This window comes from Suncus etruscus, chromosome 9 (assembly GCF_024139225.1).
Source record: "Suncus etruscus isolate mSunEtr1 chromosome 9, mSunEtr1.pri.cur, whole genome shotgun sequence".
Classification (NCBI taxonomy): domain Eukaryota; kingdom Metazoa; phylum Chordata; class Mammalia; order Eulipotyphla; family Soricidae; genus Suncus; species Suncus etruscus.
The window spans coordinates 115,187,015-115,214,982 of NC_064856.1; the positions used below are offsets into that span (position 1 = coordinate 115,187,015).

Genomic DNA, 27,968 nt, shown 5'->3' on the forward strand with positions numbered 1-27,968 from the left:
CCACCCCCAAGCCCTGTGGGGCTTCCATGGGACACTGAAGGTGCCTGGAAGTGGGTTGGGTGGGGTTGTCCTGAGGGCTGTGGGATTCGCTGTCTGTAGTGAGTGAGGAGTCTGCAGTGGACAGTGGGGCTGGGACTAAGGCTGGGCCGGGAATGGGGACCTGGGAATCTGGGGGCCCAGCCCCGGGCCTCGTGGTCGGCTGGGGGCAGGATCCTGTTTGCACAGTGATTCAACAAACAAACACCGGCTCCAAATCAGTGCAGCCCCACCAGTAAATCAAATTTACCTTCGCACCTCCTCCCGTGTGACCTGCCCAGGTCAGAGTGCTGGGCCCCTGACTTTGACTCACCCGGCTGCGTGGCCTTTCCCAAGGCCTAAATCCCAGTGGTCACTCCAGGAAGGTCTCAGGAGGGACTTCCTGGTTGCAGATGGGGATTCCCATAAGGAGCCACTCAGCCCTTCCTGATATGACCAGGGACCCCCAAGAGAAACCGGAGCCCAGTGTCCAGGTCTTCCCTGTTCTCGGCACCCCAGCTGGGTAGCCCCACAGTCCCAGCAGACTCTGACTGGACCAGGAGCCATGTCCCATGTAAGAAAAGTCGATGTCCTGGCTCCGTCCTTAGGGAGTTTAAGGACTGAGGGGACCAGGTCCTGAAAGCCTCAGAGAAGCATGCAGGGTTCCAGGGTACCCGTGCCTGTGCCCCACCCTGAACCCCAAATTTGAACCCCAACTAAAGAAAAGCCCCGAACAATTCATCTCTGCACCCCCAACCTCAACCCTGAACACCCAATCCAACTCTGACCCCCAACTCTGACCCTCAACCCAACCCAACCCAACCCTGAGCCCCAACCCAAGCTCTGTACCCCCAACCCCAGCCCTGAACCCCACTCCACCTCTGCACGTCAATATCACCTCTGTACCCTCAACCAAACCTGAGCCCCAACCCAGCCTTGAACCCCCAATTCAAGCCTTGAATCTCCAACCCACCTCTGCACCCCCAAACCCAGTCCTAAAACCCACTCCCATATTTGCACCTCACCCCCAACTCTTTCCCACTTCTGCACACGCACCCCCACTGCCTGTTTGGGGATCTGTGGGGTCCCTGCTGGCCTGGGGCCCTCATGCTGCTCCCTCCACCTCATCAGAGCTGGGCTGAGCTGAGATGGGGATGAGCCTGAGGGGTTCAGGCCAGCACCTGCCCCAGGGGTCCCTAGACCCTCCCACCCAGAAGGCTGGGCCCTGCTGACCCCGGCCCAGCAGCAGAGGCGACCAGAGCATGGTGTGGACCAGCCAACCCTGAACCGGGCAGGGCGGCTCCCTAGCCCCCGCTAGGCCTCCCCGGACTATCAGAGCTGCTTCCGCCAACGTGCGTCAGTCCCAGATAACCCAAGGCCTAAGGTGGGGCGGGGACCCCTGGACCCCCTTCCAGGGACACAGGCTCAGAGGCGGGGCTGGTGGCAGATCTCTGGGAGGGGCAGGGGCAGCCATTGATGGGACCAGGCAGCAGCTTTCTGGGGGATGGGCTGTTTTGGTACCCCAAGGCCCCCAAGAGGTGTCAGGCCTGTGTCCTGTCAGGTTGGGGCCAGCACATGGTGGCACCACAGCCTCGAGGGCAAAGCTGCTGTGACTGCTGGGTCGGGCCCGGCTCCCAGGGCAGGGGCAGCCCCTCAGGGCCAGGCGGCCCACTCAGACCGCAAGGGTGAGGGTCCCGGTAGGTCCTGGGGCCTTTGTGCCTCAGTGGGGGGGGGGTAGGAAGGAGAAGCCCAGCATCCTCCTCGCCCTCAACTGCCCTCCAGAGTCTCGAAGAGCCTCAAACAGGGCCCTGGATCGACCACTCAACTCCAGGGAGCGGGCAAGGCATGGGCCAGGGGACTGACCGGGAGGGGAGGCTTTGAGTCTCCACTCACACTTAACTCAGTCTTACACACTCACTCATTCGTTCATGCATTTTTTTGAAATAATCTTTAAGCATGATGACAATCACGTTTGCAGTTGGGTTTCAGTCACGAAAAGAACACCCCCTTCAGCAGTGCAACCTTCCCACCAGCAATCCCCCCATCCCGTCTTCCTCCTCTCCCACCAGCCTGTCTTCGAGGTGGGCATTCTGCTTCTCTCCCCCACTACCATTGTCATGAGAGCTGTTGACTCACTAACAGACTCGAACACTTACACTCACCCACACTCACACAGAATCAGACTCACACTCATAACCACACACGCTCACACATTCATTCATTCACGGATTCTCTCTCACACACTCTCTCACACATCCACTCCCGTGTTCTCTCACTCACTCATTCCCTCCCTCTCTCCCTCGGCATTTAGCATCTGGGCTGCAGTCGCTTCCCAGCTGGATCAGGCTCAGATTCAAAATCGGGGGTGGGGGTAGGGGAGCTGAGAGAGCACAGCGGTAGGGCTTTTGCCTTGCACGCAGCAGACTCAGAACGGACCTAGGTTCGATTCCCGGCATCTCATAGGGTCCCCCAAGCCTGCCAGGAGCAAAGTCTGAGCGTAGAGGCAGGAGGAACCCCTGAGCGCCGCCGGGTGGGACCCCCAAACAAAAACAGATTCAAACTCAGCTTCAGGCCCAGGCGAGGGCCCTTTTCCGGGAGGTGCTGGCAGGGCTGGCAGGATGCCCAAGTGCCCGGACAGGAGCCCTCAGGAATCCAGCCACACCTGGCCGCCGCCCACCTGCCTGAAGCCAGTGCCCTGCCCTGCCTGCCCACGTGAAGCCTCAGGGCTGCTGCCAGCTCGGGGCCTACAAAAGGCCCCTGCGCCCCAGGGTGCGTCCTAGCGGCGTGCACCTCTGCACCATGGGCCTCGGCCGGAGGAAGCCGGCCGCCCTCTGGGCCCTGGCCCTGACCCTGGCCTGTGTCCGGCACACAGGTGAGGTTCACAGCCGGCTCCGTGGCAGGCAGCTCAGAGCACTGGGTCCCATTTAGGGGGGTCCTCAACTATGGGGGTCCCAGCTATGGGGGTGATGTCTATGAGGATCTCAGACATAGGGGCCCTGGCTGAGTGGATTCCACTCTGGGGGAGTTCCGGCTGTGGAGGACCCATTAGTTGGTCCTTGTCCTAGGCCTCAGCTGCCACCACACTTGGAGACCTGCAGGGCTGTTGGCTGAGGGGCAGAGTGCTCCCCAGAGGTGCTCCCCACTGCTCATCCAGCACTCTGCAGCCGTGGGGGTCCCAGATCCCTACCAGCCTGGAGGAAGTGCCCGTCCACCCTGTCTGCTCCTTCCCGTTGGGATCCGCAGGGTCCCCGAGTCTCAGGCTGGGCAAGTGTGGGGAGGCAGGCAAGCCGGGGTTCTCTATGACCCATGGGCACACACGGTGTCCAACCGAGAGCTGGGATTCTCATTCCCACACGGAACCTCCCCAGTTGGGTCCTGAGCATGGAGGTTCTGGATGCAGGCCGGAGCTTGGTCACCCTTGCTGGTACCGAGGGGCCCCTGGGTGCAGCCAGCAAGGTTCCATCCTGGGCCTGCACCTCAGAAACTCACACAACCAGCTCTGTGCTGCTCTAGACAACACCTAGAAATGCACCTACTGGCTCTGCTCATTCTGCTGGACCTCTGGGTGCACCCAGTCACCGCAGTCCCAGATGCCCATTTAGGGGTAGCCCTGCACCCACCCCTCAGTTCCTCCTGCATAATCAATCCTCAGCCCACATGGCAGGCCTGAGGGACTCACGTCCAGGCCCCTGGTGGGTCCAGAAGGACCTGACAGTGACCCAGGGCCTGCACCCTATTTTCCTGCTGCTTTGATCCCTGTATCCCATAGGTCTGGCCCAGCAGAACTCCATGGAACACAACACCTTCTCACATCTGCTTCCTGTGGTACAGAGCCCAGCTGGTGAGTCCTCCCAGTGCGCCCTGTGAGGTTGGTCAGGCAGCCGGTGGGTGGTTGGTGGGCGGCCGGCTCCCGGCTGAAGGTGGAGGGGGACAGGCTGGAGGCTGCCCAGTCAGTCCCGCATCTTCTCTCCCACCCATGGGCCCTGCTGTATCTATCCCACACCGGGGCGGTAGATGCCCAGAGCAGGAGCTGGAGGGGGAGCAGGCACGGGCCATGTCTGCAGGCTCTCGGGACTCTCCCAGAGAGGCCCCTGCCAGGCTTCAGAGCTGGGGTGTCTGGGTTGACACCGAGGACCTGGCTCCTGGGAACACAGGCCTTGTGGGCCAAGGGCTGAGGCCTGCTCCTGGGTCAGCATCCCTAAATCACAGACAAGGAGCACTTGTTTAGTTTCGTGTATGGGCCACACCCGGTGGTACTCAGGGGCTCCTCCTAGCTCTGCTCTCAGGAATCACTCCTGGCAGGCTTGGGGACCATGTGGGATGCTGGAGATCGAACCTGGGGTGGCCGTGTGCAAGGCAAACGCCCTTCTCTCTGTGCTATCGCTATGGCCGAAGGGCAGCACTTTGTTAGGTGGAAGCAGCTTCGGGTCTGCACCGATGCGGGAGCCGGGCTGGGGGGGGCTCAGAAAGGTCCCCCCCAATTTTTCCTGAGGCCTGGGAGTCACGGCACCCATTTCACAGGTGACTCGGTGCATGGGGCGACTATTCTCCCACCCTTGAGGACGATCCCTGTGGTGCGAGGTGAGTGAGACCATGAGCTGGGTGAGGGTGGCCGGGTGGGGGTGTGTGTCTCCCTCTTTCCCACCGGGGCCCCCCAGTCTTCCTGGAACTTGATCCGAGCCTCAGCCCCAGCCTGCTTGGTCCACAGCCTCAAACCCCGCGCACAACGGCCGGGTGTGCAGCGCGTGGGGCGACTTCCACTACAAGACCTTCGACGGCGCCGTCTTCCGCTTCCCGGGCCTGTGCAACTACGTGCTGTCCTCGCACTGCGGTGGCGCCTACGAGGACTTCAACGTGCAGCTGCGCCGCTGCTCCCGGACCAACGCCACCACGGTGTGCGGCATCACCCTGAAGCTGGACGGCCTGGTCCTGCAGCTGGCCCAGAGAGACGTGCTGGTGGACGGCAACCCGTGAGTCTGAGCCCGGGGAGCCGGCTGGGCGAGCGTTGGAGCCCGCCGCGAGCCCGTCCTTCTCTCTTCCTCTCTTGCTGTCTGTCCGCAGGGTGCAGCTGCCCTTCAGCCAGTCTGGGGTGACGGTCGAGCGCAACAGCAACTTCCTGAAGGTCACGGCCCGCCTGGGCCTGGTCTTCGTGTGGAACCAGGACGATAGCCTCCTGGTGAGGGGCCCGGGGAGGCTGGTGGTCGGGGCGAGGGCGGCTCTCCTGGACGTCGCCTCGGCTTTTTCTCCCGCATCCGGCTGCCTCTGCCTTCTGGGCCGTGCCCGGTGGGGTCAGCGTCTGGTGTGTCCCCACAGCTGGAGCTGGACCCCAAATATGCCAACCAGACCTGCGGGCTCTGCGGAGACTTCAATGGCATCCCTGACCTCGGCGAATTCCACTCCAACGGTGAGGCCCTGCCTGAGCTCTGCAGCAGGTGTCCGTGCAGGGTCCATATGTGAGCCCGCACGAGCCTGATGGGCAGTCATGCAACCTGCCACACACGTGTGTATTCTCTCAGCTCTTGGATTCACACGGGCATCCACACAGCCCTGCAGAGACGTGCACTTTCAGCACACGTGTGTATACACACAGCCCAGCACACACGTGCCACTCTCTCAGCACGCTGCATGCTGTGAGCAGAGTCAGGACAGCTCTTGGCTGCCTGCTGCTCCCAGGCCAGTGCTCTGCTTTGGCCACCCCAGAACCCTTTCGGTCAGAGCCACGGCTGCCTCTACTTGGGCCCCCACCTTTGCTCCCAGCTGAGTCCCGTCTCTGGCACCCACATGCTGGGAGCCTCGCCTGTGCCCCCAAGCGCGGGGTGTGGGTCCCCAGAAGCCCAGGGGGGCGGCATCTCCTTCCTCAGAGTTCTGAGCAGCTGCCTCTGGGGTTTGGAGGGCCGACTCGGGACCGGGTTAGGAGAGGCAGGGACCGGGGGCGAGGAGACACAGTAGGATATAGGGTTGAGGACAGGAGGAACAGGAGGTGAGAAGGGGACAAGGGGTAAAGAGGGGTGGGCTGTGGAGGTGAGGAGAGGCAGAGTGGGTGAGTGGAGGAGGAACACGGGTAGGGTCGGGGAGGATGGCTGGGGTTCAGGAGAGGCAGGGCATCTGGCTGAGAGGACACAGGGGCTGAGGAGCGCATGATGGACGCGGGGGAAGGAGAGGGGGCCATTAGTGGAGAGAAGGGCTGGACATGAGGGAGAGGCAGGATGTGGGGAGAGGTGGGGCGCGAGGGGGTGAAGAGGAGAGGCGAGACCCCAGAGTGTGATGGGCTCGGGCTGAGGAGAGGCAGCTTTGGGGGTGCTGAGGGGTGGGCAATCAGCTGAGCCAGGGGCTGTGGGGAGAAGGGGAGAGGGAGCTGGGGGTGAGGAGAGGCGGGAAGCGGGTCGGGCCAGAGGCGGGTCGAACCCGGGCTTGCCCCCCCCAGGCGCCCCGCTGAGCCCGCTGGAGTTCGGGAACCTGCAGAAGCTGGACGGCCCCACGGAGCAGTGCCAGGACCCCGCGCCCGCCCCGGAGCCGCTGACCAACTGCTCGGCCGCCGCCGTGAGCGAGGGGCGAGGGCGGGCGGGGGGTCCTGGCGCGCTTCGTCCTCCGCCCTCCCTCCCTCCCTCCCCGTCCTCCTCCTCCCCGTCCTCCTGGGCCTCATGTCGCGCTCCCGCAGGGCCTGTGCGAGGCGCTCCTGCTCGGCGGGCCGCTGGCGGGCTGCGGCGGGCTGGTGGCGGCCGACGGCTACCTGGAGGCCTGCCGCCGCGACCTGTGCGCCTGCGAGCCCCGGGGCGCCGCCCGCTGCCTCTGCGCCACGCTCGCCGAGTTCTCGCGCCAGTGCGCGCACGCCGGGGGCCGCCCGGCCGACTGGCGCCGCCCCGACCTCTGCCGTGAGTGCCCGGGGAGGGAGGGACGGAGGGAGGGACGGAGGGACGGAGGGAGGGACGGAGGGACGGAGGGACGGAGGGAGGGACGGAGGGACGGAGGGAGGGACGGAGGGACGGAGGGAGGGACGGAGGGACGGAGGGAGGGACGGAGGGACGGAGGGACGGAGGGAGGGACGGAGGGACGGAGGGAGGGACGGAGGGACGGAGGGAGGGACGGAGGGACGGAGGGACAGAGAGAAGGACGGAGGGACGGAGGGAGGGACCGCCAGAGCCTGAGCCCGCGCTCCCCCGCAGCCGCCGCCTGCCCGCTCGGCATGCAGCACCGCGAGTGCGGCTCGCCCTGCGCCGACACCTGCTCCGACCCCGAGCGCGCGCAGCTCTGCGACGACCACTGCGCGGCCGGCTGCTTCTGCCCCGACGGTGAGTGGCGGCGGCCAGGGGAGGGCGCGGCGGACGCTTCCGGCCACGCCCACATCCCGCGAGCCCCGCCCCCGGCCGCAGCCCCGGCCACTCGCAGGCCTCGCCTCGTCCCGCTCCCGCCCCGCCCCGCCCACCGCTGGCAAACCCCGCCCACCGGCCGTTCGCGGGCCTGGTCCCGCGAGCCCCGCCCACCCTCGGCCTTATCCATTCACAGGCCCCGCCTCCCTCGCCGGCCCCGCCCACATCCCGCGAGCCCCGCCCCCAGGCCGCAGCACCGGCCACTTACAGGCCTTGCCTCGTCCCGCTCCCACCCAGCTCCGCCCCCGGCCCGACAGCCCCGCCCACCGTCCATTCACGGGCCTGCTCCGCAAGCCCCGCCCACCCTCGGCCTCATCCATTCACAGCCTGTCCTCTCCCCACCCCTCCAGGGACCGTGCTCGACGACATCGGCCAGACCGGCTGCATCCCGGTGGCCCAGTGCTCCTGCGTGCACAACGGGGTGCCCTACGCCCCCGGGGCCAGCTACTCCACCGACTGCACCAACTGGTAGGCGCCCTGGCCGGCCCGTCGCACCCACCCCACCCCACCCCGCAGCTCCCTGGGGGCCGAGACCCGCTCGCTTGTCCTCCCCTGCCGGGCCCCAGAGACGCAGGCTCAGCTCGCCCGCCCGGCCATTGTCCGCAGCACCTGCTCTGCCGGCCGGTGGAGCTGCCAGGAGCTGCCGTGCCCGGGCACCTGCGCGGTTGTGGGTGGCGCCCACTTCTCCACGTTCGACGAGAGGCAGTACACGGTGCACGGGGACTGCAGCTACGTGCTGGCCAAGGTGCGGAGGGCCTGCGGGCTGGGGGACTCAGTCTCAGTCCCCCGGGTGGGCGGGGCTTATCGGCGGCCGGGCGGGGCTTAGCGACGGGAGGCGGGACCACGGCCGTGGTGGGCGTGGCTGAGTCACTCGAGGCGCTGAGATCAGGGACGTGGCTGGCAGCAAGGGGCGGGGCTCGTCAGGTGGATGGGCGTGGCTGAGCGACAGGAGGCGGGGCCAAGTAGAGTGGGCGGTGCTGAGATCCGGGACAGGCCTAAGCGGCAGCAGGGGCGTGGCCGCGTGACTGGGGGCGTGGCTAAGAGCAAGGGAAGGGCCTGTCAGCCGAGTGGGCGTGGCTGAGTGACAGGGGCGGGGCCAAGCCGGTGGTGGGCGTGGCTGAGTCACTGGAGGAGCTGAGATCAGGGCAGGACAGCGAGCAGGGCGCTTGGCTAAAAGCAAGGGCGATGGCCAGTAAGCTGAGTGGGCGGGTCTAGCACTAAATGGGCGTGGCTATGCAGCTGGGCGGGCAGGGCCGAGTGGCCTGGGAAGGGGATGGGGAGGACTGGTCTGATGGACTGGTGGTGGTCTGAGCCCTTGTCTCTCCGTCCCTCCTGCAGCCCCTGCTGGGCAACGCCTTCTCCGTGCTGGCCGAGCTGCGCAGGTGTGGCGTGTCGGAGAGCGAGACCTGTCTGAAGAGCGTGACGCTGAGTCTGGGAGCAGGGCAGACGGTGAGGGGGTGTCCTCTGGGATAGCCCTCAACACCCGCTGCAAGGACGGGGCACAGCCTCGTTATTGACGGCGGCATTCCGGGGCTACCCAGGGGGCTTGGACAGCTGGACTCACGGGGGAGCCTGAGTTCCACCTCGGCACTGCCAGGTCTCCTGAACACCCTGGGCTGTGGCCCTCAAACGTGACCCCAATGAATCCGCCTGGGAGAGGAGAGTCAGGTGGGTGAGGGGCAGGGCACGTCGGAGTGCTCCTGACGCTGCTGTCTTGTGGCCTCCAGGTGGTGGAGATCAAGGCCAGCGGGGAAGTGTTTGTGAACCAGATCTACACGCAGCTGCCCGTGTCTGCAGGTGGGCCCCACGCTCCCCGCTGGACCCCTGCCCTGGCTCTTGCCCTCCCGCAGACCTTTCACCCAACCCTCCACGTTCCCTGGTAGACCCCTGCCTCAGCATTCCTCTGCACTCCCTGCGGGTTGCTCTGCACCCTCACAGCCCACTGAGTCTGTCCCTGTGCCCCCAGCCAACGTCACCCTGCTCCGGCCCTCCACCTCCTTCATCATTGCCCACACGCAGCTGGGCCTGCAGCTGGACGTGCAGCTGGAGCCAACCATGCAGGTGTTTGTGCGGCTGGAGCCCCATCTGCGGGGACAGACTTCTGGTAAGTGCCACCCTTGGCCCTGACTCCCCTCCCTGACCCCTGCTGGGGGGCCACCCAGGTAGGCCTCATTCACCCTCCTCACCCCCAGGCCTCTGCGGAACTTTAACCAGAACTAGTCTGGCCATTTCCGTGCACTCAGAGGCAGGGCCAGGGTCAGGGAGGGGCCAGACTCAGGGGCATGGCCAGCATCATGAGCATGGCCAGTGTTTGGGGGAATCGCTAGTGTTGGGGCGAGGGCAGGGGCAGGGGCAGGACCAGTGCCTTGAGCATGGCTAGTGTTGGGGGCGTGGCCAGGAATGGGACTAGACCCAGAGGCAGGGCCTATGTGCAAGGCAGGGACCAGACTCAGATTCCGGCATCTGCCAGTGGACTGGGGGGGACGTGGAGATTGGGGGCAACTGCTGCCTTTCACGGGGTGCTAGCATCGACTTGGCCACTCTTATCTCACTCATTGCTCCTCTTCCCAGGCCTCTGCGGGAACTTCAACCAGAACCAGGCCGACGACTTCCGTGCGCTCAGCGGCGTGGTGGAGGGCACGGCTGCCGCCTTCGCCAACACCTGGAAGACCCAGGCCACCTGCCCCAACGTGAAGAACAGCTTCGAGGACCCCTGCTCCCTCAGCGTGGAGAACGGTGTGTGTCCACCACACGGGCAGCTGGGCTTCTCTGGCCAGAGAGGGAGGAAGGGGCAGAGCCAGATCTGTGGTCTCTGCTCTACAGCCCGGCTGGGCTCCCTAATGGCCGGGCCACACGGGTGTGTGTACTCCGGCCTCTGTGACCCCGCTGCCTCTGTCCACAGAGAAATACGCCCAGCGCTGGTGCTCAAGGCTGACAGATGCCCAGGGCCCCTTTTCCCCGTGCCACGCCGTGCTGAACCCGGCCACCTACTACTCGGTAATGCCTGTTCCTGTTGTCCTCCCATCACCAGCCACCCCCCACCCAGGGTCATCGACCACAACCTCCCTCCCACACCTCACAAGGCCCACCTACTTCCTCCTTCCCTGTTGACTGGCTGGTCTTAGCTCTCAACCCCCAGAAGGCAACTTCCCATGATGCACAGGGACCACCTGGGTCAGAGGGGAGGCTGAGGGTCTGAGACCAGCTGTCTGGACATGTCTGGTTAAGGGCTGGAGAGACCTGGAGGGGACACAGGCCACAGGGGGATTTTCTGATGCCCCGCTCGCCCTCAGAACTGCCTGTTCGACACATGTAACTGTGAGAAGAGTGAGGACTGCATGTGTGCGGCCCTGTCCTCCTACGTGCGTGCCTGCGCGGCCAAGGGCGTGCTGCTGGACGGCTGGAGGGATGGCGCCTGCAGTGAGTGGCTTTGTGTCCGGCCCCCGTTGGCTGCACCGGAGGCTCCACCGTCCTTGCTGGGACCCAGCTGCAGGGTTTTTTTTTTTTGGGGGGGGGACAGGCCTGGGATGTGGAATCCCTGGGATGGGTCTGGAACCAAAGAGTCTGCCTGATGCCTCATCTGTGACCTCCCAGCAAAACCCATGACCAGCTGCCCCAAGTCCATGACCTACCAGTACCACATCAGCACCTGCCAGCCCAGCTGTCGGGCCCGGGGCAGCAGTGATGTCACTTGCGCCGTCAGCTTCGTGCCCGTGGACGGCTGTGCCTGCCCTGCTGACACCTTCCTGGATGACCAGGGCAAGTGTGTGCCTGCCAGCCGCTGCCCCTGCTACCACGAGGGCACCATGGTCCCCAGCGGGGAGTCGCTGCACGAGAACGGCGCCCTCTGGTGAGAGCCTGCCTTGAGGGTGGCTGAGGAGGGTGTGCAGGCGGTCCTCCACTGACAGGCCCCTATTCTTGCAGCACCTGCACTCAGGGCACCCTAACCTGCATCGGAAAACAAAGCCCCGCCCCAGGTGAGTTGCACCTCAGATGCCCCCCCCCCCCAGAGCTCAAGGGCTCTTCCAGTTAGGTGAATGGGTCAGGGTCAGCGATGCCAACACACACATAGACAGACACACACCACACACACGAAAACACCACACAGACACAAACAGGACATAGATATATACACCATCAACTATACTGCACAGACACACACCACACACACGAAAACACCACACAGACACAAACAGGACATAGATATATACACCATCAACTATACTGCACAGACACACACCACACATAGACACACAGACACAACCACATAGACACACACCACATAGGCAACACATCGCAAGAGACATACCAGACACACCCTTACCCAGAGGCACACAACACACCAAGACAGACACACAACACACCACACAGACACAGCACGTAGACATATGCACCATACAACTATACTGCACAGACACCCACCACACAGACACGCAACCACACAGACTTATACCCCACATAGATACACACACAACACAGATGCACATAATACATACCCTACACCAACACGCACCACACAGACACCACAGGGATGCACACCTCACATAGACACAACCGTATAGACGCTCACACATCACACAGAAGCATGCCACACCACAAAAAAAAAAAAAAGGGGGGGGGGCCGGAGAGATAGCATGGAGGTAAGGCATTTGTCTTTCATGCAGTAGGTCATCGGTTTGAATCCCGGCGCCCCATATGGTCTCCCGTGCCTGCCAGGAGCAATTTCTGAGCCTGGAGCCAGGAATAACCCCTGAGCACTGCCGGGTGTGACCCAAAAACCACAAAAAAAAAAAAAGAAGCATGCCACACAGACACACACCACACAAATACACACCACACAGACACCCCCCCATAGACACCCCCTCACGAGAGGCACACGATACACAGACACACCACACTGATATACCACACAGATGCAACAACTCAGACACACTACCCAGATACACACTGTTGATTAAAATAATAAAGAAGGCCCTTAGGATGGAGCCGGGTGGAGGTCGATGGCGATGGAGGCTTTTCTCTGCAGCCCCAAGCCACGTGGGTTTCTGCAACCCCCAGCTGGTGGGTATCTGGGTTCAGGTAGAGGCGAGTAAATCATACACACAGGCTTCAGGAAATCGCAGCTTTATTCATGCCCTAGCCACCACATGTGTGGCCTGACATAACCATTTATGCTGGATCCTTATTCAGCCCTGCATAGTACCTTATTTCTCCGCCATCTCCTCCTGCTTTCTCCTCCACGCTGCATCCAGACAAATCTCAATCCCTTTTTGCCCCTGAAGCCAAACCTTTTATAATCTCCCAAGACCCCTCCCAGGAATGGGGAGGGTCTTGCAGGTAAAGTTACACGTAAATCTGGGGTGGGGTTACAATACACCATACACACACCCTCACCCAGACGCACACAACACACAAACACATCCACATAGACACACACCACACTCATACACCACACAGACATACACCACAAAGACACACACCACGCACTGACACACCACACAGACATACGGACACCATGCGGACACACCACGAGGCGGACAGTTCCATCTCTGGACGCCTGTGGGTCAGAGGGACTCTTGGGAGTTTCCCGGGTCCCTGAGCAGTGCCTCTCCCCAGTGTGTGCCCCACCCATGGTCTACTTTGACTGCCGCAACGCAACGGCCGGGACCCCCGGGGCTGCCTGCCAGAAGAGCTGCCATACCCTGGACATGGACTGTGTGAGTCTGGGATGCCCTGGCACCGCTACCCGGTCACTGCTGCCCCGTGTCTCACTGCTCTGTGTCCGTGTGGCTCTGCTCTGCCCCTGAAGCCAGTCTGTCGTGTCCCACAGTACAACTCTCAGTGTGTGTCGGGCTGTGTGTGCCCTGATGGGCTGGTGGCTGACGGCAGAGGAGGCTGCGTGGCCGAGACGGAGTGTCCCTGTGTGCACAACGAGGCCAGTTACCAGCCCGGCCAGAGCATCCGTGTGGGCTGCAACACCTGGTACGTGCATACATTTGTGCATGCCCATCGGTGTCTGCTGTGTGCATGTGTGAATCCACAGGCATGTCTGTTCATGTATTATGCCACACACGTGTTGATGTGCATGTGTGTTTCATGCATACACACAAGTGGCAATACATAGTTTAGCAAGTCATTGCTGCAAGCCTCACATCCACGTATTTATTCATATGTGTTCATACATGGACACACACATATTGGATTGCAAGGTATGTGTGGGCCATCTGGGGCACGAACCTCTCGGGCTCCTGCAGCAAGAGGTGATGTGCCTGAGCAAGCAGCGGGGGGACCCGCCCAGGGGACCCCCTCCCTTCCCACATGGCTCACAGCTGCCTCTCCCCCAGCACCTGTGAGAACAGGAAATGGCAGTGCACAGACGAGCCGTGCCTGGCCACCTGCGCCATCTACGGGGATGGCCACTACCTCACCTTCGACGGCCAGCGTTACAGCTTTAGCGGGGACTGCGAGTACACACTGCTGCAGGTAGGGACAGGCCGGGATGGGTCAGACAGGGGATGGGACAGGCCAGGCCAGAGACAGGGCAGACCCAAGGATGGGACAGACCCAGGGACTGGACAGACCCAAGCAGGGACAGGCCTCTACAGCCCTCGGATGGCCCCTCTCCCCAGGACCACTGCGGCAGCGGGAACAGCAGCTCCCAGGACACCCTGCGTGTGGTCACTGAGAACGTGCCCTGCGGCACCACAGGCACCACCTGCTCCAAGGCCATCAAGCTCTTCCTGGGGGTGAGTGGGCGGCCGGGGTGCCCCCACCCCCAGGCCCCTGTGGCCCTGTGTCCCCGTCGCAGTCCTGAGCCACTCTCCTCATAGAGCTCCGAGCTCCGGCTGAGTGACGGGAAGGCCGAGGTGATCGAGAGGGCCCCGGGCCGGGTCGCGCCCTTCTCCATCCGCCAGATGGGCATCTACCTGGTGGTGGACACGCAGGCTGGCCTGGTGCTTCTGTGGGACAAGAAGACCACCCTCTTCCTCAGGCTCGAACCCAAGTTCAAGGTGAGGCCCTGGACGAGGGCAGCAGGACTAGAGACATCAAGACAGGAAGATGGAGGGAGACACAGAGAGATGGAGACAGAGACAGGAAGGGGGAGGGATGGCAGTTTTGTGCCCAAGTCCCATGAGGCAAGGTGGCCCTCCGCGCCTGTCCATTCTGCTGAACACTGGCCCTCTCCGCAAGACATCCTTCCCCATAAAGCCAGCTGGTGTGCTTGGGACTCACCCTCGGGTGCAGGCTAGGCTGGTGTCAGGGGCACGTGCGACCCACCTGGACCTTCCTTCTCAGGACCCTCCAATCTCCCACACAATCCAGGAGGGACTGACCAGCCTCCGTGTTCCTCCCTGTGTCCTGAGGTGGCCCGTCTCCTTGGGCACCTCCCAGTCACCACCTGTGTTCTCAGGGCCAGGTCTGCGGCCTCTGCGGGAACTTCGACGACAAGGCCTTCAATGACTTCACCACACGGGGCCAGTCCGTGGTGGGCAACGCCCTGGAGTTCGGCAACAGCTGGAAATTCTCCCCATCCTGCCCGGATGCGTCCGCCCCCAGGGACCCCTGTGCGGCCAACCCTTACCGCAAGTCGTGGGCACAGAAGCAGTGCAGCCTCATCAACAGCGCCACCTTCGCCGCCTGCCATGCCCACGTAGGCTGGGGCCACGGAGTGGGAGGGCAGGGATGGGGACTTCCAGGGTCATGCCTGGAGCCTGAGGCACCTGCGTGTGTTCCACCCGCAGGTGGAGCCCGCCAAGTACTACGAGGCCTGTGTGAGCGACGCCTGTGCCTGCGACTCGGGCGGTGATTGTGAGTGTTTCTGCACCGCCGTGGCCGCCTATGCCCAGGCCTGCCATGACATCGGCGTGTGCGTGTCCTGGAGAACGCCTGACATCTGCCGTGAGTGACCCTGGTGTGGAGGGACTGGGTTTGGCGCTGGAAGAAGATGAGGAAGGCAGGAAAGTGGCTGGGGTGGGGGGAGATGACAGCTTGGCGGAAGGTTCAGGAGCCTCCGAGGTGGAGGGCTGTAGGAAGATGAAGGCAGGACAGTGGCGGGGAGGGGGAGATGGCAGTTTGGCCGAAGGTTCTGGAAGCAGTGAGATGACCAGTGAGGACCAGGGAGGAGGTGGAGGATGCCTTCAATCCCCCAGACCAGCGTGGCACTGCACCCCAGGTCTCAGCTGGGTCCTGGAGGGCAGACAGGAATGGGGACAGGGTGGGGACAAGCCCGGGGAAAGCGTCTCAGGAGGACACCGAGCTCTGCTGACTCTTGCCCCCCCCCCACAGCCCTCTTCTGCGACTACTACAACCCCGAGGGCCAGTGCGAGTGGCACTACCAGCCGTGCGGGGCGCCGTGCATGAGGACCTGCCAAAACCCCAGCGGCCACTGCCTTCACGATCTGCCCGGCCTTGAGGGTGAGCATCCCTATCCACCCCCCCCCCCAGCCAGGCCCCTCTGGGCTCCTGGGGGTGGGGCTTCTGCAATGTGGGCGGAGTTTCCAATGACACGGGCGGGGCATTGTTTGATGTGGGCGGAGTTTCCCACAGTGTGGGCGTGGCCTCCCTGGTGTGCAGTTTCCAACCGCGTGAACAGGTGGGCAGGGTTTCCTCCGTGGCATGGGCGGGGCGTCCAACAACATGGGCGTGGCCTCCCTCCTGTGGGCGTGGTTTCACTGGTGTGGCTGAGTTGCCACGTGAGCAAGGTGGGGGCATGGGGTGTAGATTTCCAGGCATGTGGGCGTGGCTTTCCCCGTGGTGCCAGGCAGGGCTCCCCTGATGTGGGCAGGGTTTTCTCTGCAATGCGTTTCCTGTCATGTGCGTGGGTGGGCGGGGCTTTTCTCTAGAGTGGGCGGAGTTTCCCACTATGTGGGTGGGCCTTCCCATCAGTGAGCTGAATTTTCATCGGTGTGGGTGGAGCTTTTGGATGTGGGTGTGGCCTCCGCTGGATCCAGCTTCCCTTGCCCTGCAGGCTGCTACCCCAAGTGCCCTCCAGATGCCCCCATCTTCGATGAGGCCCAGATGCAGTGCGTGGCCGCGTGCCCACCCCCGCCACCCGCCCCCTGCCACGTCGCTGGCCAGGTTTACCTGCCAGGATCTCAGGTGCCCGCGCAGCAGAACTGCCAGTCCTGGTGAGAAGGGGTTCAGGCGCGTTTTCTGGGCAGGCCCCTCCTGGGACCCCAAGGCCTTGGGTGCCCACCTGCCTCCTGCAGGTCTGAGTGGGCCCCTCCCTGTCATGGGCTGGGGCTGGGGTGTAGTGCAGGAGATCCTGGACAAGGGACACTGCTGGGGAAGTGACCCCCGGACAGCCCCCAGGAGTGCTAGGGATGGGGTGTTAGGAGCGTGAGGGGGTCCCCAGTTCCCCTCCGGCCGCTCACCTACCCCCTTTGCACCCAGCACGTGCACCGAGAGTGGCGTGACGTGTGTGCACGACAGTGAAGGTGAGTGGAGGGGCATGGGAAGAACTCGGGGGGGCTGCCCAGAGTTCCCGGTCCTGATGCCCTCTCTGCACCCTAGCCTGCGTCTGTATCTACGGCGGGCTGAGCTTCCGGCCTGGTGACTCCATCTACAACACCACCGATGGCACCGGCGGCTGCATCTATGCCAGCTGCGGGGCCAACGGCACCATCGAGAGACGCATCCTGGAGTGTCCTCCCACCTCCGCGCCTCCCACCACCTTCACCTTCTCCACACATGGTAAAAGGGACGACGGCCGGGCTGACCCCAGGGGAACCTACCTGCAGATAGGACATGGCCCCGGTCTGCTCCCAGAGCACCGAGGGGCTGAGCTGGCGCCTCATGGAGTACTAAGCTGACCATGTGCCCTCAGCCTGAGTCTTTACTAAGTCCTCATCTCTCCACACAAGGGTCCTGTGAGTGCCCCGAGAGTCTCCCTGAGGGTGGAGATCCCCGGGAATACTGACTTTTTTTGGGGGGGGGGCACACACAGCAGTGCTCAGAGGTTATTATTGGCTCTGTGCTCAGGAATCAATCCTGGCAGGCTCAGGGACCATACGGGATTTTGGGGTTGAATCCTGGTCAGCCACGTGCTAGGCCAACACCTTCCCTGCTGTGCTATCTCTTTGGCCCCTGGTGTCTCTTTCTCTCTTTTTTTTTTTTGTTTTTGGGTCACACCCAGCAGTGCTCAGGGGTTACTCCTGGCTCCACGCTCAGAAATCGCTCCTGGCAGGCACAGGGGACCATATGGGGTGCCAGGATTCAAACCACCGTCCTTCTGCATGAAAGGCAAACGCCTTACCTCCATGCTATCTCTCTGGTCCCTCTTGTTTTTTTTTTTTTTAATTTTATTTATTTACTGATTATTTGATTGATTGGTTGGTTTCTGGGTCACACCCAATGGTGCTCAGGGGTCACTCCTAGCTATGCATTCAGAAATCGCCCTGGCAGGACCATATGGGATGCCGGGAATTGAATTGGGTCCCACCCTGGTCGACCACATGCAAAGCAAATGCCCCACCACTGTGCTATGTCTCTGGCCCTCTTTCTTTTTTATTTATTTATATTTTGTTTTTTGGGCCATACTCTGCTGTGCTCAGGGGTTCCTTCTGGCTCTGCTCTCAGGAATCACTCCTGGCAGTGCTCAGAGGACTCTATGGGATGCCAGGGATCAAACCCAGGTTGGCTAAGTGCAAGGCAAGCACCCTCCTGACTGTGCTATGACTCCAGCCCTGGGACCCTGATTTTTAAGGTCCCCGATGGTTCCTCATAGGTGCAGAGGGGCAAGGAAAGGGCCAGAGTGAGTCTGTTGGCAAGAACTGACCCCGATCTTGTACCTTTTTGCCTGCAGGGGTGAGCACCACGACCGCTCCTAGCACGCACGTCTCTGTGCCCAGCACACACGTCAGCCCTGAGACCACCGCACACCACACAGCGCCCACCACACCTCCCCACCCCGTGCATAGCACGCACCACCCGGTGACCTCCACACAGAGTCTGCCACCCCCCACACCCACAGGCTGTGGGCAGGACTGCCAGTGGTCAGAGTGGCTGGATGTCAGCCGCCCGGGCCGGGGTCCAGACAGCGGCGACTTCGACACCCTGGACAACCTGCGTGCCCACGGACACAGCGTGTGCCGGGAGCCCCAGGAAGTGCAGTGCCGTGCCGAGGATGCCCCGGAAGTGCCACTGGAAGCCCTGGGCCAGCGCGTGCACTGCAGTCCAGCCACGGGGCTGACCTGCCTTAACAGGGAGCAGGGCTCCGGGCTCTGCCGCAACTACCAGGTCAGGGTGCTGTGCTGTACGCCCCGGGCCTGCCCGCCGACCTCCTCCAGCACCAGCACCACGCCGAGCCCATCCACCAGCCCCATCAGCACCGTGTCATGTCACCGGGAACAGTGCTCCTGGACACCCTGGATCGACGGCAGCTACCCCCAGCCCGAGAGAAATGGGGGCGACTTTGACACGTTCTCCAACCTCAGGGCCAAAGGTTACCACTTCTGCCAGGCGCCCCGCAATGTGGAGTGCCGGGCCGAGGAATACCCGGACACTCCGCTGGCCGAGCTGGGGCAGAACGTGGTGTGCGACACACAGGTAGGGTTGCTGTGCAGGAACGAGGACCAGCTGCCACCCATCTGCTACAACTACCAGATTCGGATCCAGTGTTGCGAGATGGTGGATGAGTGTCACAACACCACGGTGCCTGTGCCCAGCCCTACCACCACAAGCACCACTCACAGCCCGGAGACAACCAGCACTACCTCGTCTCCCACTACCAGGACGACGTCGCCTCCTGCCACCAGCACAACCTCCACTCATGGACCCAGCACTCCTGCCCCTGTTTCTACCACCTCCCATGCCACAGCCGGAACCTCGGCCTGCCAACCTCAGTGCTCCTGGACCCACTGGCTGGATGTGGACTTCCCAACCCCCGGGCCCAAAGGAGGAGACTTTGAGACCTACAGCCACATCATCAGCAGGGGCGAGAAGGTGTGCGGGCGCCGGGACTACATCAGCAGGCTGGAGTGCAGAGCCGAGAACCACCCCGACGTCAGCATCGCCCAGCTGGGCCAAGTGGTGCAGTGCAACCCCGACGTGGGGCTGGTATGCAGGAACAAGGACCAGAAGGGCCCCTTCAAGATGTGCCTCAACTATGAGATCCGTGTGCTGTGCTGCGAGCCCCGGGAGAACTGCTCCATCACCAGCAGTTCTGTCCCCACGACCCATTCCACATCATCTCCCACGACCCCCACCACCTCATCTCCCACAACCCACACCTCCTTGTCTCCCACTACCAGGACAACTTCATCTCCTGCTACCAGCACAATCTCACCTGCCACCAACAGACCCTCATCTTCTACAACCCCCACTGGCTTTGGCCCCATGACAAGCACAACCTCGTCTCCCACAACTCGTCCCACCTCATCTCCCACTCCCAAAACAACCTCTTCTCCCACAACCAGCACCATCTCATCTCCCACTACTAGGACAACCTTGCCTCCTGCTACCAGCACAACCTCCACTCCTGTACCCAGCACAACCTCCACTCCTGTACCCAGCACTCATGCCCCTGTTTCTACCACCTCCCATGCCACAGCCGGAACCTCGGCCTGCCAACCTCAGTGTTCCTGGACCCTCTGGCTGGATGTGGACTTCCCGACCCCAGGGCCCAAGGGAGGAGACTTTGAGACCTACAGCCACATCATCAGCAGGGGCGAGAAGGTGTGTGGGCGCCGGGACTACATCAGCAGGCTGGAGTGCAGAGCCGAGAACCACCCTGACGTCAGCATCGCCCAGCTGGGCCAGGTGGTGCAGTGCAACCCCGACGTGGGGCTGGTGTGCAGGAACAAGGACCAGAAGGGCCCCTTCAAGATGTGCCTCAACTATGAAATCCGTGTGCTGTGCTGCGAGCCCCGGGAGAACTGCTCCACCACTCCCACCAATATTGTCACCAAGACCCATTCCACAACCCCCACCGCCTCATCTTCCACAACCCACACCACCTTGTCTCCCACTACCAGGACAACTTCATCTCCTGCCACCAGCACACCCTCATCTTCTACAACCCCCACTGGCTTTGGCCCCATGACAAGCACAACCTCGTCTCCCACAACTCGTCCCACCTCATCTCCCACTCCCAAAACAACCTCTTCTCCCACGACCAGCACCATCTCATCTCCCACTACTAGAACAACCTTGCCTCCTGCTACCAGCACAACCTCCACTCCTGTACCCAGCACAACCTCCACTCCTGTACCCAGCACTCATGCCCCTGTTTCTACCACCTCCCACGCCACAGCCGGAACCTCAGCCTGCCAACCCCAGTGCTCCTGGACCCGCTGGCTGGATGTGGACTTCCCGACCCCAGGGCCCAAGGGAGGAGACTTTGAGACCTACAGCCACATCATCAGCAGGGGCGAGAAGGTGTGTGGGCGCCGGGACTACATCAGCAGGCTGGAGTGCAGAGCCGAGAACCACCCTGACGTCAGCATCGCCCAGCTGGGCCAGGTGGTGCAGTGCAACCCCGACGTGGGGCTGGTGTGCAGGAACAAGGACCAGAAGGGCCCCTTCAAGATGTGCCTCAACTATGAAATCCGTGTGCTGTGCTGCGAGCCCCGGGAGAACTGCTCCACCACCAGCTCCACCACCAGCAGTTCTGTCCCCACGACCCATTCCACATCGTCTCCCACGACCCCCACCACCTCATCTCCCACTACCAGGACGACCTCGTCTCCCACAACCCACACCACCTCACCTCCTGCTACCAGCACAACCTCCACTCCTGTACCCAGCACTCATGCCCCTGTTTCTACCACCTCCCACGCCACAGCTGGAACCTCAGCCTGCCAACCCCAGTGCTCCTGGACCCGCTGGCTGGATGTGGACTTCCCGACCCCTGGGCCCAAGGGAGGAGACTTTGAGACCTACAGCCACATCATCAGCAGGGGTGAGAAGGTGTGTGGGCGCCGGGACTACATCAGCAGGCTGGAGTGCAGAGCCGAGAACCACCCTGACATCAGCATCGCCCAGCTGGGCCAGGTGGTGCAGTGCAACCCCGACGTGGGGCTGGTGTGCAGGAACAAGGACCAGAAGGGCCCCTTCAAGATGTGCCTCAACTATGAAATCCGTGTGCTGTGCTGCGAGCCCCGAGAGAACTGCTCCACCACCAGCAGTACTGTCCCCACGACCCATTCCACATCGTCTCCCATGACCCCCACCACCTCATCTCCCACTACCAGGATGACCTCGTCTTCCACAACGCACACCACCTCACCTCCTGCTACCAGCACAACCTCCACTCATGTACCCAGCACTCATGCCCCTGTTTCTACCACCTCCCATGCCACAGCCGGAACCTCGGCCTGCCAACCTCAGTGCTCCTGGACCCGCTGGCTGGATGTGGACTTCCCGACCCCTGGGCCCAAGGGAGGAGACTTTGAGACCTACAGCCACATCATCAGCAGGGGCGAGAAGGTGTGCGGGCGCCGGGACTACATCAGCAGGCTGGAGTGCAGAGCCGAGAACCACCCTGACGTCAGCATCGCTCAGCTGGGCCAGGTGGTGCAGTGCAACCCCGACGTGGGGCTGGTGTGCAGGAACAAGGACCAGAAGGGCCCCTTCAAGATGTGCCTCAACTATGAAATCCGTGTGCTGTGCTGCGAGCCCCGGGAGAACTGCTCCACCCCCACCCACATTGTCCCCATGACCCACACCACCTTGTCTCCCACTACCAGGACAACCTCATCTTCCACAACCCTCACCACCTCACCTCCTGCTACCAGCATGACCTCGTCTCCTACCACAAACACAATCTCATCCCCAACAACCCACAGCAGCTCACCTCCTTCCAGCCTGTTCACATTACCCCCCACCTGCTACTGCAGCGTGTCTGACAAGCTCTACCCAGCTGGTAAGTGCCCACATGCCTTCCTTTCCCCGGCCCCATGCAGTTTGCAGACTGAGTCAGGATAGTCCTCCATGCAATGCCTGTCCCGTCTCCTTCCAATGAGAAGATCCCCAGCTCCGAGGTTCCCCAGCCTCTCCCTGGGTTCCCAACTGCCAGTGTCCCCCCGCAGCCTCTCATGCCCTCTTTGTGTGTTCCAGGCTCCATCATCTACCAGGAGACTGACCTGTCCGGCCACTGCTACTATGGCGTGTGCAGCCTGGACTGTCACGTGGTCAGGGGCAGTGACCAGTCCTGCCAGAACAGCACCAGTCCTCCTCCGACCCCAAATTCCTCCAGGACTAGGCACGTGGACTGCCCCAATGCCGTGCCACCCCGGAAGGTGAGTCCTGCCCCACTCTGGGACCCACACACAGACACTGGGACTGGCCTGGAGTCCCAGCATGAGCTGGTCCTCGCTGAGAACTCAGGGCCAGCCAGGTCACTGGGGCAGGGGCAGCAGCAGAAACAGGTAGGGTTCTAGGTTGGGACCAGGCTGCTGTGTACCCCCTGGTTGCCTCCACTGACCCTGTTCTGCTCGCTCCGCAGAAAGGGGAGACCTGGGCCATGGCCAACTGCTCCCAGGCCACCTGCGAGGGGAACCACGTCATCTCCCTGAATCCACGGACCTGCCCACCGGTTTCTGTGCCCACCTGTGCCAATGGATACCCCGCGGTGCCCGTGCCCGACCAGGACGGCTGCTGCCATCAGCTCCAGTGCCAATGTGAGTGGGGGAGAGGAGGGAAAATCCCGGGGGAAGATTCCAGGGGACAGTCTCCTCATGGGAAGGAAGATCCTGGCCCCTGAGCACCCCAAACACTCATCCACCCACCCCTGTCCCCAGGCGTGTGTAGCGGCTGGGGCGACCCACATTACATCACCTTCGATGGGACCTACTACACGTTCCTGGACAACTGCACATACGTGCTGGTGCAGCAGGTGGTGCCCGTTTATGGCCACTTCCGCGTCCTCGTTGACAACTACTTCTGCGATGCCAGGGACGGCCTGTCCTGCCCACGGGCCATCACCGTGGAGTACCGCACGGCCCGCGTCACCCTCACCCGCCAGCCCGTTCGGGGCCTGATGACCAACCAGGTGGGGCTGGGCAGTGTGGCCGAACCCTCCTCCTCGGGCACTCAGCGTGTCCCCTTCACCCCGTGCTCATCCCTGTCCCACTATCCCCACAGATCCTCTTCAATGGCGAGCTGGTGAGCCCCGGCTTCCAGAAGGCTGGCCTGGACGTCTCGCAGGTGGGCGTGAAGATGTTCGTACAGATCCCGGAGCTGGGTGTGCGGGTGATGTTTTCGGGCCTCATCTTCTCTGTGGAGGTTCCTCTCGACAAGTTCGCCAACAACACAGAGGGCCAGTGCGGTGAGCCAGCTGGGGCTGACTGACCCTCGTGCCTGCCCACTGGGCCCGGCGGTGGGCGTGGGGCGGGACAAGAGCGACCCCCAGCTTCGAGGGCCCCAGCGAGGTGTTGCCATCCTGCCCCTTCCCCCAGGCACCTGCACCAATGACCAGAAGGATGACTGTCGCCTGCCCGGAGGCACGACCGTCACTTCCTGCTCTGACATGTCCCGCTACTGGAAGGTCACCACCGCTGAGCAGCCATCCTGCCAGGGGCCACCCCCGGAACCCTGGGTGCGGCCCTCACTGCCGCCTGTCTCCTGCCCACCGTCGCCCATCTGCGAGCTGATTCTGAGCGAGTGAGGCCTTGGAGGGGGTGGTGGGGGTGGACTCATGCCCAGTGCTCCTCACAGCTCTGAAGGGGTCCCTGACTGGCTACCACCCCATGCCAGGGTGTTCGAGGCCTGCCACGCGGTGATCCCCCCACAGCCCTACTACCAAGGCTGCGTGTTTGACCAGTGCTATGCAGGCAACGCCGACGTGGTGTGCTCCAGCCTGGAGCTCTACGCCTCTCTCTGCACCTCCCACTCCGTGTGCATCGACTGGCGGGGCCGCACCAACCACACATGCCGTGAGTGCCTATGCCTGGGCTGGGAGGGCTCTCTGGAGGAGAAAGACCTTCCATCCAGGGCTGGGGCATGGGTGCTTGGTTCTAATGCTGTCCTTCCCACAGCCTTCACCTGCCCGGACAACAAAGAATACCGGCCCTGCGGCCCAGCCAACCCCACTTACTGCTACGGCAATGCCAGTCTCCTGTGAGTGCCCACTCCTCCGGCCAGCCCAGCCCAGCCCCCGACCCCTCAGCTGCCTGCCTCTGCCTGCCCCCACCAACCCTCCTCCACACCACACAGGGCCTTTCCAGAAGGTTCAATATCTGAAGGCTGCTTCTGCCCAGAGGGAAGCACCCTCTTCAGCACCAGCATGGAGATCTGTGTGTCCACGGAGTGTGTGGGTGAGTCTGGGACCGGTGGACAGGGGCGGGGCCTCATGGATGTGGTTGTGGCTCGATGGAAGGGGTGGGGCCTTCCTGATGGAGGCGTGGCCTAGGGGAACAGGTCAGGGCCTTATGGATGTGAGCGGAGCCTGATGAGATGGAGGCGTGGCCTGATGGACTGGGGGCAGGTCTAATGGGTTGGCGGCCAGGCCTTGGGGTGGAGGCACAGACTAGTGGACCAGACTTGTGATCTAATGGACCAGAGGCAGGGCCTGGTGTGCCTGGGCCTTGCTGACCCACGGCTCTCCCTCCGTCCCTCCCTTTCCTAGGATGCCTGGGGCCCCATGGTGAGCCCGTGGAGGTGAGTGTGGCTGCTGAAAAAGGACAGGGCTTCGGCTGGGCTATGTGGGATGCCCTAGTCCCAGCTTGGCTGGTATCTAGGACCCACCAGCTCTGCCTGTCCCTTGCAGCCTGGCCAGACGGTGGTCACTGACTGCCAGGAATGCACCTGTGACGCCACCAGCCGGACCCTGACCTGCCGCCCCCAGACCTGCCCGCTGCCCCCTGCCTGCCCTGCACCCGGCCTCGTGCCTGTCCCCATGGTCGCCCAGGCTGGCCAGTGCTGTCCCACCTACAGCTGCAGTGAGTTCCATGGAAGTGTGTGTGTGTGTGTGTGTGTGTGTGTGTGTGTATGTCACACACGCAGGAGGGTCTGGGGTAGAGGCGCAATCTGGGGTGGGGGGCCTGCAAGGGGTGGAGGACGACCGTCTGAGCCTCCTGCCTGCTGCAGGCTGCAACGCCAGCTACTGCCCGGGGCCCCTGGACTGTCCCCAAGGCTTCCACCTGGAGCTGAGCCATCCAGAAGACGCCTGCTGCCCCTCCCAGACCTGTGGTGAGTGGGGGCCCCACTGAGGGATTGTGGGGGCCACACTGGGGCTCCATGGGTGTGCCGGGGAGAGACCTAACTAGGGGAGGGGCCTAACGTCGGGGCGTGGCTTAGCTCAGGGGTGGAGCCAAACTCAGGCTGAGCCAGCCTATCAGGAGAGGAGCCTAACTCAGGGGTGGAGTCTACCAGGGTAGATGTTTCTTTAACTCAGGGGCGGGGCCTGTCTGAGGGTGTGGCCTAACTCAGGGGAGGAGCTTCACTCGAACAGAGCCTATCAGGAGAGAAGCTTAACTTCGGGGCGGAGCTTCACTCAGGTGGAGCCTATGTCAGAGCTTAACTCGGGGCGGCGCCTCATTCAGGGAAGGTGTCTGGCTTGGCTTAGGGGAGAAGCTTGACTCTGGAGGATCCCATCCGTGGAGGCGCCATCCCAGGGGAGGACTCTAACCCGGGGGAGGGCTGCCTGGGGGGCAGGTCCTGCAGGCGTCTCAGCCCCTCTTCTCCCTTCAGTCCTCACGCCTGGCTGCAGCGTCAATGGCACTTTGTACCAGGTAAGAGACTGACTGGGGCAGCCTCAGGGCCGGTGGGTTCCCGGGGTGCTCCTGGGAGGACGGCTGGCCTGGGGGGGTCCTGTCCGAGCTGCCCACGCTGCCCCTCCCAGCCCGGTGCCGTGATCTCCCGGAGCCCGTGCGAGACCTGTAAGTGCGAAGCCCACCGGGACGGCCCCACCGACACCTTTGTGCTCAACTGCGAGACCAAGATCTGCGACTCCAACTGCTCGCTGGTGAGTGTCCACGCGGCCTCCACGGGGAGCCCCGGGCCCGGCCGCGCATATGGGCTTAGGCTGCATGTGCGTGTCACCCTCAGGGCTTCGAGTACCAGCCGCGGAGCGGGCAGTGCTGCGGGGTCTGTGTCCAGGTGGCCTGCGTCCTGAGCTCCAACGGCAGCACCCGGTTGCTCTCTGTGAGTGCCGGGGTCTGGGCCTGGCAGGGCCTGGCAGCCCGTGGCAGTGGGGCTGGGCAGGGTGGGCGGGCGGGCAGCAGGGCCTTCTGGAACCCCTGGGGGTGGTCAGCTGAGCATCATGGCCAAGCAGGGCTGAGGCCGGGTGGGGGGGCTGTGCCCAAGAAGGGGCTCTCACCCTGCCCATGGGCCCTCACAGCCTGGGGAGACCTGGTCGGAGCCGGGCAACAACTGCGTGAGCCACACGTGCGAGGACCACCAGGACAGATACGTGGTGGTCACTACCAGGAAGGCGTGTCCCCCTCTCAGCTGTCCCGAGGTGAGCCGGGCCTGCACCCCCATCCCTGAACACACACTCATACACACCAGACTCACTCGCGTGTGCTTTTTTACACTCAGATGCACCCACACGCCCACACTCATACGGGACAGATGCACACGGACAGTCACAGACACACGGATATGCAGTCACACTCACACACACTTGCACACAGAAGGTTCTCGTGCACGACCCATGCTCGTGTGCGCTTATAGAGGCTCACACACATTCACAGACACACACTTGCTGACTCAAATCCTCATCCGCTCACTCCCCGTACGCACGTGTCTCCCAAACAACCCTGTCCACCCCACTCTGTCCACAGGACCAGGCTCTGCGGGACAAGGACGGCTGCTGCCTCACCTGCCCCACCCAGAACCGTAAGCGGGTGTGCCTGCGGGGGGTGAGATGGGATGGGCGGCCGGTCGGCCAGCCCTGACCCCCCTCCACACCCTGTCCACACAGAGTCCACGTGTGCCGTGCGCCACAGGAGTCAGGTCATCCGGCAGAGGGGCTGCAGCTCGGCTGGGCCCGTGCCCCTGGCCTACTGCCATGGCAACTGCGGAGACACCTCTTCCATGTGAGTGAGGGACAGGCCCTGGGGTGCTGCTTGCTGTTGGGCACCTCTCTGGGGCCTGCTTGGGGGTGGCCCGTTGCCGGGCATCCCTCTGGGGGAGTGAGGTTAGGCGGTCCCAGGTTGACTGGGCCTATAGGAGGGGCTCTAAACTGGCAGCAGTGGGCGTGGCTGTAAACACGTTGTGGGCGGGCTTATGGGACAGGGGCGTGGCCCAGAGAGTGGACATGGCCCGAGAGGCCTGGGCAGGGTCCCAGGGGTGAGTGTGGCCCGACACCCACCCACCTCTTGCACCCACAGGTACTCCCTGGAGGCCCTCACCCTGCAGCGCAAGTGCAGGTGCTGCCAGGAGCTGCGCGTCGCCAGGACGAACGTGACCCTGCACTGCCCCGACGGTTCCCGCAGGACCTTCAGCTACTCCCAGGTGCAGGAGTGCGGCTGCGTGGGCCTGCGCTGCCATCGGTCCGGGGGCCAGTCCCAGGAGCTAGAGCTGGAGTGGGCCCAGGAGCCAGAGCCTCGGGAGGAGCCGGAGTCTCAGGAGGAGGCCCGGGGCTTGGACGCCGGACGCTGGCTGTCGGGCAGCGCCCAGGGAGCGGCACCTCACCAGTAGGGC

General features: G+C 63.0%; 1 protein-coding gene across 1 annotated transcript; it reads left to right on the top strand.

Moving 5' to 3' along the window:
- Positions 1–2,814: 2,814 nt before the first annotated feature.
- MUC5AC (mucin 5AC, oligomeric mucus/gel-forming) lies at positions 2,815–27,965 on the top strand. The gene is made up of 53 exons (XM_049780929.1): positions 2,815–2,887; positions 3,114–3,279; positions 3,384–3,439; positions 3,785–3,856; positions 4,537–4,596; positions 4,724–4,985; positions 5,077–5,191; positions 5,329–5,419; positions 6,440–6,555; positions 6,674–6,887; positions 7,179–7,304; positions 7,733–7,850; positions 7,989–8,127; positions 8,721–8,831; positions 9,110–9,179; positions 9,349–9,486; positions 9,954–10,118; positions 10,285–10,379; positions 10,676–10,802; positions 10,977–11,232; positions 11,307–11,359; positions 12,999–13,099; positions 13,213–13,364; positions 13,727–13,865; positions 14,012–14,128; positions 14,213–14,392; positions 14,794–15,033; positions 15,125–15,281; positions 15,669–15,797; positions 16,351–16,510; positions 16,776–16,819; positions 16,896–17,075; positions 18,187–18,715; positions 20,357–21,609; positions 22,207–22,245; positions 22,440–22,621; positions 22,828–23,002; positions 23,123–23,373; positions 23,466–23,649; positions 23,780–23,984; positions 24,078–24,256; positions 24,359–24,437; positions 24,513–24,637; positions 24,949–24,980; positions 25,090–25,261; positions 25,410–25,511; positions 26,013–26,053; positions 26,164–26,286; positions 26,370–26,465; positions 26,662–26,781; positions 27,107–27,169; positions 27,249–27,361; positions 27,656–27,965. The coding sequence occupies exons 1-53, from the start codon at positions 2,815–2,817 to the stop codon at positions 27,963–27,965; spliced, it is 8,595 nt and encodes a 2,864-aa protein (XP_049636886.1).
- The last annotated feature ends 3 nt before the right edge of the window (positions 27,966–27,968 follow it).

Excerpts from the sequence above, each read along its gene's own strand:
- MUC5AC (XM_049780929.1), top strand. The coding sequence starts at position 2,815 with ATGGGCCTCGGCCGGAGGAAGCCGGCCGCCCTCTGGGCCCTGGCCCTG. Across the intron at positions 18,716-20,356 it reads ACCAGCCCCATCAGCACCGT|GACAACTTCATCTCCTGCCA; the intron begins GTCATGTCACCG and ends TCCCACTACCAG. Across the intron at positions 22,622-22,827 it reads ATGCCGTGCCACCCCGGAAG|AAAGGGGAGACCTGGGCCAT; the intron begins GTGAGTCCTGCC and ends CTCGCTCCGCAG.